The 19330-nt window shown below is 34.4% G+C and overlaps 1 protein-coding gene across 1 annotated transcript; it reads right to left on the minus strand.

Moving 5' to 3' along the window:
- Window positions 1–1417: 1417 nt before the first annotated feature.
- Window positions 1418–16091, minus strand: LOC129453079 (adhesion G-protein coupled receptor G7). Its single transcript, XM_055217137.2, has 15 exons — window positions 15224–16091; window positions 12770–12880; window positions 12572–12681; window positions 11239–11385; window positions 11044–11135; window positions 10669–10811; window positions 10380–10508; window positions 10112–10272; window positions 8370–8522; window positions 7930–8042; window positions 7382–7710; window positions 7183–7264; window positions 5922–6080; window positions 3900–4059; window positions 1418–2290 (listed from the first exon to the last, which is right to left on the minus strand). The coding sequence occupies exons 1-15, from the start codon at window positions 15777–15779 to the stop codon at window positions 2228–2230; spliced, it is 2508 nt and encodes an 835-aa protein (XP_055073112.2). The 5' UTR covers window positions 15780–16091; the 3' UTR covers window positions 1418–2227.
- Between the last annotated feature and the right edge of the window lie 3239 nt (window positions 16092–19330).

Raw genomic sequence — 19330 nt, forward strand, 5'->3', positions numbered from 1 at the left:
AAAACAGCGTTCAACGAACGTCATTATTGATTAGTTTGGTCTGTGACGTCACTTTGTCCAATTACAATCTCTATAAGTTTCTCCATAGGGAATTATAGGTTCAACAATAATTGAGAATTGGCGCCCTATCACACTTCTAAATTATGATTATAAATAATTTGCTTTCATAATCGCCAAGAGATTACATCATATATATATATATATATATAACATAATTAGTAGACAAGTTTTAACAGTTGGCTCTAAAAAGATTTATCAAGAGTTTTCTCATCCAAAACCGAAGGATTATCCAGATTTGTGTACCCTTCCCTGTCTTTAGCTAAAGATAATCACACCTCAAAAAACACAAGATTCTTCTTGTTCATGTTTGGAATAATACAACTCACAATTGAAAAATATATTTTAGCAAGCAAAATGGGGGGGTCTCAAATTTCTCATCCGCTAATATCGATTCCCTAACTAATGACTCGATTGAATCAATTAATTTGAATGAACTACTGAATTGAATTGAAAACTACTGATCTGTCCGACAATGAACTCACAGCTTTTTTGCAAAGAGGTCAAGAAATGATTACAGCAAGAGTGACAGGTATCTGTATCTAATAAATGCATGTGCATTATACAGTTTAATTTGAATGAGGTTGTAAAACTCTTTAGAAAGACCAGTTTTCCCTAACTTGGCTTTAAAAGTGAAAATTTTACACATAAAATAGTTCTTAGCACTTCGGGCTCTCTGTTCACATGGATGGGGTACATTTTACTGTGTGTTATAAATATATTCATCATCCACTATCCCAAAGACCCAATTTTGACCCAGGAAAGACCCTGTTTTTATCTTTATAACAGTAGAGAATATACAATCATTTCAGTCACGTCAGCATTAGATATGCAAATATCCAACCCATTCTCATGAACTGCGTATAAATATCATGCCTTTGAAAATACGTCACTTTATAACTTAGTCAAGTTATCACACAGTTATTAAGTTTACTAAGCGCACGTATGTTTTTGTGTCATTTTATTTATTGGTTTCACATTTTTTGTCACTTGGGGTTAGAACAACTTTCCTTTATATTTTAGACATCTTTACCCAAAACCAAACTCTAACCCCAAACCAAAGCGACAACGGTTTAAAAAAATAGAAAAAAATTGAGAAACCAATACATAAAATGTCATGAAAAGATACTTCGTATTAAGTGAAGGACTGGCGTATCATATTCACGCAAAATTGGAATTTGGCATATGCATTGCATGACTTTTAAAATGTGTGCTATTTATATGCAACTCATGAGAATGGGTAGAAATATTACATTGTTCACACTGTCTATAAAAATGAACCATGGTTTTATTACAAATAATGCTGTTATTGTCTTTAAATCATGGTAACCACAAATTAACCATGGTTTTGCTACAGTCAACGTACTTTATTACAAAATACTTTATTACATACAAATGGTAATCAATACACCAAAAACATGGTTACTACACTTTTACTATAATAAAACTAAAATAGAGGGACAAATGGTTTCCAGACAATGAAATGGCGAAACCATACAATCATATTTTGTACATGATTTTGTCACAAAAAAGTACACACAAAGTACATCACAGCAGCATTTTAATATGCAATAGTGTTAGCCAGTCATAGCAGTGGATGTAAAGTTTTAGTTTAGTATTTACTTATAGTATTTATTTACTACTTGAGTTTGCAGCATATTCACAATAGACGTACACAAGCAAACACATAATATAATAAATGGATAAAATAAATATAATATATTAAACTAAAATAAGATAAATAAACCATTATAACCAAACCAGCTGGGGATTAGTGGAAAGAATATGCTATTTGTTATAATTTTGACAAGTGTTGTTGTATTGCCATGTCAGATTAATTTAACTTCACCTAATAGCATGGGAAGGAATATGCGCATTATTTGTACAATGGTTGTTTTTTTATAAAAAGAAAGACATTTACTTTCGTATAGCAAATCCAACTTTGCTTAAAAGATTTCTATTAAGTCTGAACACACAAAAGACATATTCATATTCAATTTTAAAAATAGCTTCGGTTTATTTGTCCAAAAAAATGAAAGTAGAGTTCTTTGAGTTACGATCCAGACAAATCCTTTTCTATCGATTAAAGGGAAATACCAAGTGTTTCATGGATGTATGTTGTCCAAAACTTGCACTGTTTTATGCCTCCGTCCTTGATAAAGAATCCATTTTATAATGAACTCTCTTCTTCAAAAAAAGGCTTCAGTGTGAAAAAAATGAAAATCTGAATGCCCTTTTAAAAGACAAAAAAGTACAGTCAGTCAACAATCACTCCAAACATAAGAAATTCTGGCAACACTTTACAATAAGCTTGTATTTGTTTACATTAGTAAATGTATTAGCTAATATGAACATAACTAAGAATGAACAATATATTTTTTCAGCATTTATTAATCTTTGTTAATGTTATTTAAATCCAGTACAATTGTTAATGTTTGTATATTGTCCATTAACTATGATGTTTGATTTTATAAATGTATTACTGCTGAAATTTACATGAAGATGAATAAATCACTGGTGTTCGCTAATACATCAATGCAGTGCTTTAAGTGGCCCAAAAGAGGTGCCGGTACTCTATTTTTTTTTTTTTTTTTTGCTGACTCGACTCCTATATTGAAGGGGTTTTATATTTAGCAGTCAACAGACGACCTTGTAAAAAATAATTAATCCTTTTATAAATTTGTGGATTTGCTTGAGCTAGAAATAGCTACTGAACATAAATAAAATGTGCAAAAGGATTTTGAAAAAATACCATTAGAAAGAGCTACTGTAGAAAGAGTTTTTGAACATAAATAAAATGTGCAAAAGGTAAGATATGTGAGTAAAATTTTCAGCATGGTTAAATGCTAAAACTAGTGGTTCAGATAGAAAAAGCTTGAAAAAAACTTTAAAATGACACCAAGACCATGTCTATGGGGTCAAGAATAACAAAATACTGGCCATTTGAAACTCTTATTAAAGTCATTTATTTTGTCCCATTGTTTTCCATTTTGCGGGTGGTAAAACTACTGTGCACGTCGTTCAAATTCATTGAAGTTTCGTTTACTTTTAGTTTAGCAATTAAACTAAATGTATATTACAATTTCAAGAATGTTTTCTGCACATCGCCTGAGGAAATCCGAAGTTGCGTCGAGGGGAACCAAACTGAAAGCCCCGACAGCGGAGATTATATCACGTACCTACAAGGCTTGCGTCTGACCTGCAGCTATCATTCTGGCTTGGTGGCGGGATGTCAGCGAGTCCTCTGATTCTGACGGCGTTCTTTTACTACTCAGAGTCTAAAACAAGGAGGGCATATTACGTGTTCATTGTATTTTCATTTTAACCGAGCAGCTATGGTTGCGCGTTTCACACACAAACACACACCTCTCCAGAGCACGTTGACACTGACTGAAGGACGCATGCGCTTTTAACTTGTAAACGCAAGGGTGTATGGGTAATGTAGTCTCTGCTCTCGGTGGAACGAATTAGGAAGCGTACATTAAGGGCGCTCTGAAAAGCGGAGCGCAGCCAAATGATTAAATTAAACCTCTGATTTTTAAACAGATGAGCGTTCCTGTACGCTAAAAGCACGTTCTGGGCGCACGTAGAGGTGGTGGTACGCTCAAGAGCTATTTTTAGAAGTGGCGGTACTGAGTACCGGGGCGTTCCGGCCCACTTAAAGCACTGCATCAATGTTAACACATGCAACCTTATTGTAGTGTTACCGAAACACTGTAATAGGCTTAATGCATTAAAATATCATATCATTAAATATCATAATACCTACACATACATCTCAACTATTATGACATTAATGTAAATGAAAATGAATGAACATAAGTAAAAGTGCATTAACACACCTGTGTTGCGTTGCAAATACAGAAGACTGCACTTAGAATGATGTAAAGCGTTTTATCATGTGTGATGAGCACAAAGTAGCCAATGACCCAAGACAAACCAAGTACAACGGCCAGAGAGAAGCTACTGAGGATCTTCTTCTTTATAGGAGTCGTTCGTGAGCTAAAGAATCATAATAAATGTTTAGAAATCATTGCAACATATTGTACTTTAATGCTGATCTACTATTCACATAAACATTTAAGTTATAAAAATGAAGCATCAAATACAGATCATGTGAACTCTGTACTTAATCTGTATCATGTTTGAAACTTCAACACCATTAACAGCATCTGTAATATGCTGTTAGTTACCAAAGACAATCAATTTGACTTATGTGCCAATCTGTAAAACCAAACATTCATCTTGTTTACATCGATAGTAGGGCTGTCAAAAGATTAATCGCATACAAAATATTTTTTTGCCATTATATATTTGTGTGTATCGTGTGTAATTTATAAATACACACATACATGTATACATTTAAGAAAAATGTTGCTTATGTATATATATTTTTTATTATAATTATTAATTATTATTATTTATATGTAATAAAATATATAAAATCTAAATATATATTTATATACATGTAAATGTTTCTTAAATACATATACGCATGTGTGTGTATTTATATGTACAAAAAATACACACTGTGTATACTGTATACATATATATTGTGCAAAAACAAACTTTTATTTTGTATGCGATTAATCGCGATTAATCTTTTGACAGCCAAATCAATAGAAAGCAGAATTTTAAGCATGGAAAATAAATGTTAAAGAGAACATTTCACAAGACTTTTTTAAGATGTAAAATAAATCTGGCGTCCCCAGAGTGTGTATGTGATGTTTTTGCTCAAAATACCATATAGATCATTTATTATAGCATGTTAAAATTGCCACTTTGTAGGTGTGAGCAAAAATGTGCCGTTTTGGGTGTGTCCTCTAAAATGCAAATGAGCTGATATCTGCATTAAATGGCAGTGTCGTGGTTGGATAGTGGAGATTAGGGGCGGTATTGTCCCCTTCTGACATCACAAGGGGAGCCAAATTTCAATGACCTATTTTTTCACATGCTTGCAGAGAATGGTTTACCAAAACTGATTTACTGGGTTGATCTTTTTCACATTTTCTAGGTTGACACAAGCACTGGGGACCCAATTATAGCACTTAAACATGAAAAAATGTCGATTTTCATTAGATTTTTTAAAAAGTAGTTATAACACTTATACTTGTCATGTTAAAATGATTAAGGGGCGGTGTCCCGAACAGGGATTAGACTAGTCCTAGACTAAAACATTTTTAGGAGCTGTCCAACCTGAAAACAACTTGCACTGACATATCTTAAAATGCACACAGGTAATGTTTTTAGTAAGGCATATTTGTTAAAACTAGTTATATTTCCTAATTTAACTAAGGCCTAGTCCTGGATTAGGCTAATCCCTGTCCGGGAAACCGCCCATAAATGATTATCTATGCAAAGTTATATTCAATATTTAAACTCTGCCATGACGACGTAAAGCCGGTTTTCATTTTTTACACTAGTGTACCAGAAAGAAACATTTACAAAAATCTAGAAGCAGGAATTTCGACAATACGCATAACCCATTTAGACCAATATCCCAAAAAACAACTTTCTACTAACACATAAATTGTTGAAAAAAATAAGTGCCATAAAAAAGTTTTCCTTTAAAATGTCATGAAGTTGATGGTATGTACAGTATGGTGTTAGCTACATGAAGGTCATGGGTTCGAGACCCAAGGAATGGATGCATAGATAAAATGTATAGCTTGAATGCAGAGTTAGTCATTTATGATGAATGTATCTGTATTTATTTCATTGAAAAAGTAAAAATTGCATTGATTTTTACAACCAACCTGAACATTAGTTTATATGGTAGTGGTAACAGTAAGTCACAAATATTACAGATACATTTTGACTTGTTTAAAATCATATTTATATTTTTTATTAATATTCTGACATACCTCTTCAGGTTTGGATTTCCACAGCAGATGGTGACACAGAAGTAGACCAAAACTGCTGTGTTAAAAACAAGCATGACCGCTAGAGGGAGCAAGAACCCCCACAACATGGGCCTCTTTGGATCAAACTTCCCATCCTTATCCAGAGAAGACAGCCAACAACTACGACAGACAAAAAATAGTAGAGTGTATACAAAATGTACTATGGAGATGTAGGCTTAGAATAAATTTTACAAAATTACGTACATTTAAAATCATAGTATCTCCTAAATTGTGCTTATTTTTCAATTAAATTCAATTTTAATTCAATTTTATTTATATAGCACTTTTCACAATTGTTTAATTGTTTCAAAGCAGCTTAAATGCAAGATAATCTTCAATATTATAGCTTACACTGAAAAAAATGATCCATTGAATTTAATCAATTTTTTAAGGTAAGTGGTTGCAATCAATTTATTTAAGCTACATTTAAACAAAAAAGATTAGTAACGTAAAATAAAATTTAAAACTTTTGTTTAAATGTAGCTTAAATAAATTGATTGCAACCACTTACCTTACAAAAATTGATTAAATTCAATTAATCATTTTTTTCAGTGTAGTTGGTAAAGCATTGCACTGGATGTGCAAAGGTGCATACTTACTGACAAAATGTAAACATTAAAGGTAGTGATAGACCGATATATCGGCCGGCCGATATATCGGGCCGATACTTGCGAGTTTTATGTGTATCGGCATCGACCGATACATGGCTGCCGTGTTCGCCGATTTTTTCCGCCATTATTTACAGACAGAGTGCTGAAAGCCGCAAGTGATTGCAGGTCATGTGACTAAAAACAGCCAACCTTTTCATGACAACATCGAAAGCTCGGCCTAACAGCTGATCATAGCTGAACAAAGCGGGTTTTTATTTCTTATCTCTATGGGGCGGTTTCCCGGACAGGGATTAGACTAGTCCTAGACTTAAATAAATGTAAGAACTGTCCAAACTAATAACATCTCTTTTTAACAACGTGCCATTTTTTTACATAATTTTCATGATGTAAATTGAGTGAGCAAAATCAGTATCGTCTCCAAATATCGGCTAAAGAAAATCGGCAGCCTGTATCGGTCATCGGCTAAGGCTGATGAAACAAAAATCGGTATCGGCATCGAAAAATCCATATCGGTCGATCCCTAATTAAAGGCACTATACATAATGCATACCATCTGCATAAGTGTATGCATGTAAATTGTAAAAAAAAATAAGGCTGAATGATTCACTTACAATTCCTTTTGTCGATAGCCTAAAGGGTCTACATAGCTGTAGGTGGTGCTTAGTGAAATTACAACAATTATCGCAGGCAGACCTAAGACATGAAACATATGATAAATACTTTTAGAGTATGTATTTACATATTTAGTATGTATTTAAATATACATTAAGTGAAGCCAAAATAATGCACTTCAGCTTTAAATGTACCTACCCCAGCCGATTGTCATGGCAAATGAACGGAAACCTCGGGGTGGACCGTTTAGGGCATTTCTAATTAGGAGGACCACGTGCGCTGCATACATGATGGTCCAGATAAACGTGGCGAGCAGAAAGTATTGGATCAGGGCCGTGATTGGTGTACAGGGACCCTGGTCCACCTCCTGATACCAGTCTGAAGCGGGAACAATATTCTTCAATGACTTTGAGTTGTCCGTGCTCTGGACGGGGTTGTTGATTCCAAAAACGAAGAGCAGGTAGAAGACGGTCATGCACACGCAAATGTTTACTAAGAGCACAGTGGAGTTGGTTCCTCTTGTTTTCCTATAGAGTGGGTGTGCCGTGGTTATTTAAAATAAGCAAAACTACAAAATTTTACTATTCCATTAAAAGATAATACAATAATATTTTCAGGCATGGGATAAGTCCAATATCATGCTGGGTTGGCAAAAAAAAGTAAGAATTTTTTGATTTATGAGTTGTAATTTATCCACTGACCACAAGAAGTTAACCGTGATGTGATATTTGTCTTTCTGTACATACCTGGTTATAATCTGATAAAATACAGTGAGTATCAATCCCACAAGAGACAGACTGCATCCAAGAATGCTAATCCAGTTTAGTGCCTCAGAATACTGGTAATCTGTTTCATAGCTCTGTAAAGAACATTAATTGTTTAAATGATTAAGTTTCAATGGCTTTTGCATTTACGTATTTTTCTTTCATCTGATTGCTTGTTTTCCAACACAATCTTATAGCAATTCATAACAATTTGTAACAAAAAGGTGCTAACTCGCATTTAAACAATCTTATTCGTACGTTTTAGTACGATTGGCTTTTACGCCAGTGATGTTAGGTTTGGAGGTACAGTAGGATTCATGAGTGTTAAAGAGAGATTCAAAGTCTCACAAAGGCTTAGCATAAAAATACTGTTATAGCGATTTGCAGTAAGTTTTACAAATAAATGAATAGATTCAACTAACCATTAGTACTGCAAAGTTGGTGGTGTGGTTGCATTTACACTCCACACCTCCAGAGGGAGCGAGTATTTTGTAGCAACCCTCAGTGCGCCAGTCTTTATTATTGTAGTCCCAAAAGACACACGCAGAGCTGTGGGGCATTAAGCCAGATATGTTCTGAAAGTTTAAACAAAAGGTCATTACAGGTCACATTGAATAGGCAGTGTTTGTATCTGTCTATATGAACCATATTTTCCGGACTATAGACCAAGCAAAATATAACTTATATAACAAGCAAAAAAACAACACATAGATTACCTAGGAAACCAAAACATTTCTTATTTTCGACGAGGCATTTGTTCAAGAGATCAGTTTAGCAACTAGTCAGAGCATTAAAAAAAACGAAACCGGAAGTAAGGTTCGGATCCAGACATGTATCACGTGCTTCCAATGAAACAATCTATAGACGGTTTCATCGGACACACGTGCGCTGACGCGATACACGTCTGGATCCGAACTTCCGGTTTCGTTTTTTTAATAGTCTGACTAGTTGCTAAACTGATCTCTTAAACAAATGCCTCGTCGAAAATAACAAATGTTTGGGTTTCCTAGGTAATCTACGTGTTGTTTTTTGCTTGTTATATAAATAAACTACGGTTAAAGAACTTTGTTGTTATTTTTCTTAGCGGAGTTTACCGGAAGTTACGTGCGGACCACGACAGCCGCTTGTTTATGTTGTTACTGCTGAAACCGTTTAAAAGTCGCACTTTTTTCATAGTTTGGCTGGTCCTGCGACTTCTAGTCACGTGCGACTTAAATGCAGCCGCAAGAGTCCGCTCTATGTTGCTCTTGTATTTATGTAGAATGACTTCAGGACCTTTCTGAACTTGCTTTGGCTTGTCATGTTAATTTAGCCTATTCAGCATCCCAGGTATGTTTGATATGCTATTGTGTTCGATAAATAAATGTTAATGTTACGTTAACATGTACGAGCACCTATTCAGCCTGCTGTTCTGTGTGCAATTGTTTAGTTAAATAATTTGCCTTTCCAGATTAAATGTTTGTTCTTGGGCTTGGATGGACTATAAAAAATGTTTTCCTATTTAAAATGCATTTTTACCTGATACGACTTTGTTGCGACTTATATTCCGGAAAATACGGTTTTTACATTTATGCCCTTTCTACAACACTGAAAGTAAAGAGAACTGCTACTATTTTACGCTATTGTTATTTATGTGTATAAGACAAATTATATGATTTTTTATTTTTAATAAAACTATTGAAAGAAAATAGGCAAAAATGTGTTTCTTGTGATGGGGGCGTGTACACCAAATCGTTTAAACGCGTTGAAAACGCCAGGAGGACGCTGACTGTGGGCTTTGGATGCTATGATACTTCAGCTTTATTTAAAGTCGTTGAACGATGCACCGGTCAATTGTTGTGATATTTGTCCCGCCCCTCCTTCACTGTGATTGGAAGGCCAAGTAAAAAGTGACATTGATGAGCGTTTAACCCAAAACTAAAAAAAATTCATTAGCATGGAAAAATGCCATTTTGAAAAGCAGGCCCTTCCATTGGAAACAATTGGAAACATACGATGTCTGCGTAACAGCTATGTTAACTTTTATTCAATTTTAAATATTATTTAATATTCATAATTTAAGCAAATGTTCACAAAACAGGTATAAATATTTTTTAATAAAATAATTGTGTGCATATAACTACAAATTTATTGTCATATAGAATGCAACAGTTCATAAAATTACCTTGGACGTGATCATGAATTTTACATGATCAAGCATTTTTTGGTCCGTGAGGCTGGCGGAGACCACCCTTCTCTTGGTGCCTATATGCGTGGTAAAGCTTTTCGCCTTGAAAAAGTTATCATTTTCATACAGCACCACTCCAATACCTACATTTTGGTTCTCTACAAAAGAGAAGGAGAGGCAGGTACGTGTACTAAACCAATATTTCTCAACGCTGTCTTTGAAATGGTCACCAAAATAAGCAGAGGAACGATAAAAAAAATCATACCCAAGTTTTTCTGAACATGTTGTTGCAGGTTGAGAGTTAAATGGATCTCAGCAGGATGTCCTGAAGAGGATGCAGTTAATGCCTCTGCGCCAAGACCTATTTTGTCGGGGCTAAAGGACTCTGAAGGTCCTAGAGAAATGTTACATTGTTTAATGTGTGTCTTTTAAGATATTCTGACCATGTAGATAAAGATAAAGTCCTTTATGAACCATATATCCACAAATGATGGTTCTATGGCAAAATGTCGCATCTTTATATTTAGGAGTGTATTTTGGGGTACTGGACTCACCTGTCAGTGAGTAGTATTCTATTTGTGGGGTCCCCATCGGCACTTTAATAAAATTTATTGCCAGGTTTGGCTGCACCAGTTCACCAGACATTGTATCATTCATACTCATGCGCAAAGCAAATTCCTCCAAAGTCACAGTAAGACTAAAAATAGAGCATGAAACATAACTAATTTTCAAACTGAATGAAAGTGTACTGCTTGAGATATACTGTAGTTACAACTATTGTCATTGTTATTACAATAATATAACACTAATGTGGTATGTATTTGTCACCACATAGTGAGTTGTTTATGCTTTGCTGTTAAATATTATTTCTAGGGAATTTTTGTATGTTTGTTAAAACATGTATATTTTGGTTCTGTAGGTGTAAATACTTCTCAACAGCTGCGTATGAGTCTTCAGAGTATTGGCTTCGAGCAGCATCCATCAGCTGACTAATGGTGGCCACCGCTGCCAATGCAATCGTCTTTGAAATAAAGCAAACAGTATACAGGTCTAAACATGCTTTTTTAACATTTGTACATTGCTACCATAGAAGCCAACTGATTGTGTAATTCAGAAATGCTTGCCTTGTTCAACACACCGGAGGTCAGCAGGTTGGAGACAATCTTAGCAGCTGATGTGATATTTTCAGCGGTCAGTTGCTCTGGTTTGGATGTGAGCATCTGGACACTGGAAGCAATGAACCAGTTCTCATTCATTGATGTGTCGTTCGCCTAAATATAAAAAATTCAATCAAATTTTGTCGGTCAGATAAGACTTGGCAATTACAATATATATACCATACATACAGCTGTGTTAACCCTTGTGTGTTGCAAATTCACAACCCTTTCGGGTTGTTCATGGACAAAAAAGCCACTAAAATTAAACAGCTGTAATTTTTGTTGCATAAATCTGTTAATAAACCTCAGTACTGATCAAAACTACCAAATGTTTACCAAAAATTCATGATTTTAACTCTTTAATTGCCAATTTCATAATTGATGTCATTGTTTTGGGGGGGAAATACACAAAATGGAAGATTTTCAATATAAAAAGTGATCGTTTACTGGATTTTTTAAAAATCTTTTTTACAGTCTTGGGCATGTCAAAGATTAGTAAAAACATTGGCTTTGATGCATTTTTAGTTTTTGTGCAGCATCTTTTTTTCTTTCTTTTTTCCAAATTGGTTCATAATAAATGATGTTCATAAATCGTATGCAGAGAACAGTTTTTAGAGAATTTTTTTCACACACACACACACACAATGTAAAAGCCAAAAATTAAGCTTTTTGCATTCTGACCTACTAAAGGGTTAACGGTGCCAAATGGTGATCAACAGTAAAAATGACAAATTTTACCTCTTTGTAAAAGGAAAAACCATCAACAATCAAGAATTCATGATTATATGATGTCGTGGCTTTGCAATAAAAAAGTCGTTCTAATGGAAGTCAATGGGGCAAAAATAGCCACGAACAACAAATGTGAGAGAAAAAAAATAAATCTGATGATGCACAAAACTAAAGCTGCATCAAAGCCAATGTTGGTTTTGATGGTTTTGGTTTTGTTGTTGCTGGTTTTTGACATCCCCAAGACTGTGAAAAAGTAAAAAACCTCACAATTACCACAAAATAGTCCACAATTACTTTTATATGGAAAATCAGTCATTTTGTGTGTTTTTCCCCAAATCAGTTATGAACTTGGCAATTAAAGGGAAGTTAATTGGAGTTAAAATCATGGAATTTTGTAAACAGTTAGCCTATATCTATTTGATATTTTTCAATATTATGACATTTAATTTAATTTTATATTATGACATTTTTTATCAACTATAGCCAAAATGTCTTCCACTCTGACTTTTTCTCAGCCAGAGACAAAACATGACTGGCATATCCGGTGATACGAAGAAAGATTATAACTTACATTGACTATACCTTGAAGGTTTTCCAACGTCAAGGAACAATTTATTAATTTCAGTTCACCAAATGAGTGTGTGGAATTCAGGCATGTAGCTGTCGCCTTTGGTACACTTGCTAAACACAAAAAACATGGATTAAAACATAGTAAGATTTTACAGTACATTAGCAAGTACATTTCATTTAAAAAAAGAACACTGGATACCATTGAATGTTCCTTGAGGGCATAGCTGTAGCTGTGTTAAAATAGTTTGCTGACCAAGCACAGTAAGTGGAAAGGTGAAACCATTTAGTGTTTCCTCTGGACAGAAAATACCTGCAACAATAACATTTTGGGAGACATACGCCTTATTCAGTTTGCCTCCATTTTCTCTTCAAACTGAGACTGTCAGGGATGGATGTCCAGAGCACGCGCTTTAAACTTATTGTTTTGTATAAAGATGCTGATCACTCAGCTATCGAACATGATCTCACAAAGTTCATTTTTCCCTGGCATTCTCACAGATCTTCGCATATTTCCGTGGCCCTGCCACGGACTTTCTTTTCCGTGGCATTCTCACGGATTGGTTACTCAACTGCTTTTTCAAACCATTGTCGCTTCGGTTTAGGGTTAGATTTGGTGTTTGCGTAAGTATGTCACTTTAAGTATTGGTTTATACTATTTTTCTGATGTATTCTTTTATATTTTCTAAACTTTAATCAATTGTCGCCTGGCGTTGGGGTTAGAGTTGGGTTTGGGTAGGGATGTCATTTTATGTAAATCCAGTGTCGGCGCCACGAGTGGGCCCTAGGGGGCATGGCCCAACCACTTGAGTCACTGTGCCCCCTTACTTCTCAAAATAACAATGAACTTAATAATTAAAAAAAATGTGCTGCAAATACATTTGGTTATACAATGAATACTGATTAAAATTCGGAGTATAATTAATAAAAAATAATAATTAAAATACTAACCCACAATGCAATGCTAACATAGTCAGCCAGTTACATACACGCAGCCACTGTCACGTTCGGGGGCTCAATCGCCATGCGTGAGAACTCATTTTCTGTCTAAATAATACTTGTAAGTCTTGGCATTTGAGCAAGACGAAGAAATTTCGCGACAAATAAAAGGACCTTCTCAAAAAAGTCCTCTCGTCGCCTGCAGCTCTTCTGAAGGTAAAACGCATAGTTCATTCTGGTGTTAGATATGTCAGTAACATTGTTTTCTTTTGCTGTTATTTGGTTATGTACTGGTCTTTATGATTTGCGTGAGTTATCCAGTCTTGCACTTTAACGTCTTTATAAGTTATGGTTTTACTATAGTGAGGGATTTATTTAACAACTTGGCTGGCTGTAACAATCCCGCTAATTTCACGGCTAGTTGCTATATGAGTAAATATATAGACATAACATTTTGATTTGATGTCTTTTATTAGCTTATTTTAAAGAAATACAAACCTTCTGGGAAAACGTTTCCAGACGCGTTAAAACAAGTTAAAAGTCAAAAGACGAACATTCGGTTTAATCATTGTGAATACAATCTCATATACGTGATTAATTATGCATATTTATTCTGTATTAATTCGTAGGTATTAAACTGTCTCTGTTAACGTGACTCGCTCGCAGTACCCGGGTGAGGCTGTGTTTCAGGCGGTTGTTCAAGGAATAAAATACCTTTGAATGTTGCGACTGGCCAATCAGTACCAAGCATTTTACAGTGCCATGTAGTAATAATAATAATAATAAAATAATAATAAGGTGAACCAGGTGCCCCCACAGTAAAACAGGAGGCCCCCTCATTCTGTATTCTCTGGCGCCGACACTGTGTAAATCTAACCCTAAACCGAAACGACAATTGTAAGAAAATAGGACAAAACTGTTGAGTAACCAATCCGTGAGAATGCCACAGAAAAGAAAGTGCGTGGCAGGGCCACGGAAATATGCGAGAGCCGTGAGAATGCCACGGAAAATTTTGCCAAAAATTCTGTGACTGTGCCGCGGAAATTCGTGAGATCAGGTTGATCAAAACACATTAGATATACAAGTTTACAAATTTCCACAGAACAAAGAACCTCAGAAAACATGAATTGTTTAAATTAGAAGGGACATATGACTTTTTTGAGATGAGAATAGCGCATTGTGTATATAATATCTGTTGGCTAATCGCTAATTTCTCATGTGGTAAGCATGTTTACTTTTCTTTAAATCTTCAATCATTTGTAATACTATGTATTTTTTTGTGTTTTGATGGCTGAATGACCAGTATCCTGATACAGTAGGTTTAAAGCGCACACTCTGGACATCCATCCCTCACAACCTCGTTTATGAATCAACATGGCAGCAGGCTGAATATGGCGTGTTGTACTGCGTTGCGTATGGTCCAGCACATTCATTAACAAGCAAGCATGAATAATTCTTAGAAGAATAAACTACTGTAAACATGAGATATCAAATGTACAAATGCTGTCACTGGTACGGGTCCCTTTTAAAAACGTCCTAATATGTATATGTACCTGTGAGGTTATGCACTCGTTAGGGACGTATGTGTCCTTTTTAAAAAGGTACCACCCCAGTGAACACTTTTGTAGCCTTTTCACTGAGAGTGGGCAGGATTGGACACCTCTGCTCTAGGCATTCATAAAAAGCAGTGATATCTTTTATCTTGAAATGAACTTACTTATGTTACAGATGTCTCCGGTCCATTCATCAGGGCAGAGGCAGACCCCACTGTCTGTGAGAACCCCTCTCAGACACTGCAAGGTGGGTTGAGGAATGGATAACGCCAGGGTGGGGTTCAAGGTGGGGACGATGGATGGAACTACGGATGGAACTACTACGGTGCTAACGGGTTCTAAGGTTGTTCTTTGGACCTCAGATGAAGTAGCTATTATGCTGCTAACAAGACCTGAAGCTGTGCTTTGGGCCCCAATTGTAGTAGCTATGACGCTAACAGGTCCTGATGTTGTGTTTTGGACCTCAGGCGTTGTTGCTACTTCAATGCTAACAGGATCTGAGGTGGTGTTTTGGACCTCAGGCGTTGTAGCTACTTCAATGCTAACAGGATCTGAGGTTGTGTTTTGGACCTCAGGCGTTGTAGCTACTTCAATGCTAACAGGTTCTGAGGATGTGTTTTGGTCCTCTGGTGTTGTAGCTACTTCAATGCTAACAGGTTCTGGGGTTGTTAAAACCTGTGCAGATGTTATTATGATATTATGAAGTGACATCTGATTCATAAAAACTGAAAAAAGAAACAAAAATAGTTAGATTATTGCCCTAGAAAGGACTGTTGATAATCATTGATTTAGTTTTATGGGTGTGCAACACATCTCTTGGGCTCAATGAGTGAGGTCCCTGTCACAGGGCCTTTGTCATGATCCCACCATCATAGCCTTGCACATAACGTCATTTGCAAGTAAAACTCATACAGATGCACTTTTTAAAGACAATGACACATGCAAATTGTACTAACCCAGGCAATCCAAATTAGAAATATGATTAATACGAGCAAATGACATTGTGCTGAACAATTAGGTTTATGCAAAGTAGGGGGGATTTCATATTACAGCAGAATCGGTGTGGTTTGGGAACATTTAAAGTAGATTGTCAGAATTGAAATATGTATTGTGTGTACAAGCCCCATCATGAGCCCATTCAGTCTCACCATGTAAATAAGTCGGTAGCTGCGTTTTTTTTTATTATCCTTCAAATTGCACAAACTGACATTGCGAATTGAAAATACAGTCAATGGAAACATGTAAACTTCACAAAAACTCCAATATATCGGAATTTTTTTTTTTACGTTTTTCAGGCAGTTCGGAAAAGTTGTATTTCGCAAAACTGCAATGGAAATAGTTTATTCGTATTTTATGTCGCAGAAACATCTAATATGTGTTTGCTCCAAAAGAAGCTTTCCTTGCCCATATTGTTTGAATAACACTCCTATGTCTCCTTCGATTAAAATAATAGATTAAAATATTGTTATGTCATATTGTATGTGATGTTTGGAATTACTTATCGTGATTTACGTTTTAGTCTGATATCACAGATTAGTAGAAACGCTGTAATTTCAAAAAAGTTTTTATTGACTTTTAGAAAATCAAATTTTTTGCGCAAATCTGAAATTGCAGCTATTAACCGATTAACCGTTTCAGTGTTGTTTGGCAGCTTTTTTATATTTACTTCCAGATGGATAATTTTTTATTAATGCATGAAACAGCAATATAATATTTCATACATTTTCTCAGCTTGTTAATACGCCATAAAACATTGGGTCTCATTCACGAAGCAAGCATCCACAAAAATTTGTTCGTAAAATGTGCGTACAAACATTTAAACTAAAAAAATCATGGTTCAAGAAAAACTTTTATACTAAAATGTATTTTAAATTATCTGAAATTAATCTTAAAATCAATTACTGCCTTTGATGTTTCTTAATTAGATTATGAGACTTTAGACTGGATTTTACAATCAGGGTAACACACTGTAAAAAAATTTGGCTGCCTTGATTTTTTAAAACGTATAAAATAATTTATATTTTTATACATGATTTTATATTATTTATATATATATATATTTTGACATCTATATTTTACAAGTTATAACAACTCATCTGAAATCAAGATAAATAATAGTAAGTTGAAATGACTTGAGTTGATTAAACAAAAAAATTAAGGCAGCAAACAATGTTTTAGTTTTATTAAATTAAAACAATGTTTTAATGTTTTATTAAATACATAATGTTATATCTTAAAATTATAGTACAGCTTAAACACATTTTTTTCATACTTTCTGGGTTTGAATCTTTACTTACACTTAGAAAAACAGTTTTAGTATTTATGAATCTATTTAATGCTAAATAATTTTAATGCAATTATTCATGTTGAAGTACTAATAAACAGCCAAAATGCTATTATTATGCATGATAATAAACCTAGCATATTCACTTGTTAGTAGTAGACATTTTTTGATTTAAAAGAATTAAATGGATTAGTAAACGTTTAAATTAACAAGATGAATAAATGCTGTGTAGAAGCTTTATTAATTGTTAGTTGATGTTAGCTAATGAACTGTAAAATGTTACTGATGTGTTTTAATTTATGTGCTATTATATATTTTTAAATGTATAATACTATATAAAAATTGTCAATTTTATTAATAAAAGGGAATGTTTTTCTTTTTGAATTTAGGGTTCCTGGGTCTGTTAAAGTTGGCCTAAATTGACCATTAACTTTACCTGTGTGGATAATATAAGAATATGCTTACCTGAAACAAATATGAGCAGCAACATATGCATCATGTTCCTGTTAAAAGTCCAAATCTGGTTCTCCACCTAAGCATCTTTGTTATTGACCTATGTAGGAGGATCTCAAATGTTCAGTGTGACATATATCTATATTTGCATTTCTTTAAAAAAATGGTAAAAACATATTTTCCAAGGCAGGTTATATCATTTGCCTAAATTTGGCTAAGTAAAACCATAAACCATGACTATAAGATTTTATAAACATCATTAAATATTAAGTATATAATAATGCACTGCCTAAATTACGGTATTAAAATGGCATTTTTACAGTAAATGAGAAAAACAGAAAATAAGGCATAATACACCCATTAATTATTCACATTCATTAAATACCAAAAGAACACAGCACTTCTACGGCAAGTATTAAAGCATCCCACTTAATTTTGTTATTTAAAGCTAGTCTTTGTATCAGATGCAAATGTCTGCCAGTGTTTTTATGCATTTCTATGGCACTGAAAGACATGTAAATTGTCTCTAAGCTGCAAATAAAAGCTAATGGCTAAAATCTTATAATTTAACTAAATTTGAGAAGAAGTAGGATAAGGTTTATTGGAGAAATGCCAGTGAGTTTTTTTAACACCCATAATACTCCAGTGCAATAATGCTGCCTTAAACATTTGTATTTTTACAGTGATGCCATTGAAAAAACTTTTTTTGGTTCCTCAAAGAACCATTTAGTCAACAGTTCTTTAAAGAACCATTTTCTTCATACATTATAATCTGAAGAACCATTTTTCACTTTGAAGAACCTTTTGAGAAATGCTGTTCAAAAGTTTACATAACCCTGGCTATTTACATCATTGAATAGATTATCATCGCAATAGTTGTGTATGAGTCTCTCAGATGTCCTTAGTGCGAAAAGACGAATTTCAACCTCAGTTACTTTTGAAAAGGGATGAAATAAAGGTGCTGGAAAACCGAAGATTACATGAGGTACTTTTGTTAAACGTGCACCACATTGATCCAACAACAAAAAAACTATTGCAACTTGGTATTGTATGGGGCATTGAACCAGGCTTCATGCAGTATACACCACAAACCCAACTACAATGTTATATAACCAATGCTTCATATTTTAGCTTCAGTACCTGAATAAATAATTAATATTAACTGGATGTCTTTTGAAAGGAAACGTTTTAGTCACATTTGTAACTTTGAGGATATAGGGCCGAAGTAACAAAAGCACATCTGGTCATGCTGGTAAATTATGCAATGATTACAAAACTTGTAATGTACACACAATTTGCATACCACAGGTCCAACAGATATATTGTTACATTAATCTTCCTTATGACATTTTTTAGACTCAGAAACTTGGATAAATGTGACCCAGTTTGTGAAACCCCAGCTAAAGTGATTGAAATCAAACTTTGATTGTTGTCATTAGATTATAAGGCCTGGTTTTCACAAGCAGGGTTATAAATAATAAAAACTAATTTAATACACTACATCACAAAAGTTAAATATTTTCCAAAGTCACTG

Source organism: Misgurnus anguillicaudatus, chromosome 23 (assembly GCF_027580225.2).
Source record: "Misgurnus anguillicaudatus chromosome 23, ASM2758022v2, whole genome shotgun sequence".
Taxonomy (NCBI): domain Eukaryota; kingdom Metazoa; phylum Chordata; class Actinopteri; order Cypriniformes; family Cobitidae; genus Misgurnus; species Misgurnus anguillicaudatus.

Bases quoted from the DNA above. Each gene is read 5' to 3' on its own strand.
- LOC129453079 (XM_055217137.2), bottom strand. From the start codon at position 15,779: ATGAATCAGATGTCACTTCATAATATCATAATAACATCTGCACAGGTT. The intron at 12,682-12,769 runs GTATCCAGTGTT...TTTTGTGTTTAG, and splicing joins CCCTCAAGGAACATTCAATG to CAAGTGTACCAAAGGCGACA. The intron at 11,136-11,238 runs GCAAGCATTTCT...TTTATTTCAAAG, and splicing joins CCTCCGGTGTGTTGAACAAG to ACGATTGCATTGGCAGCGGT.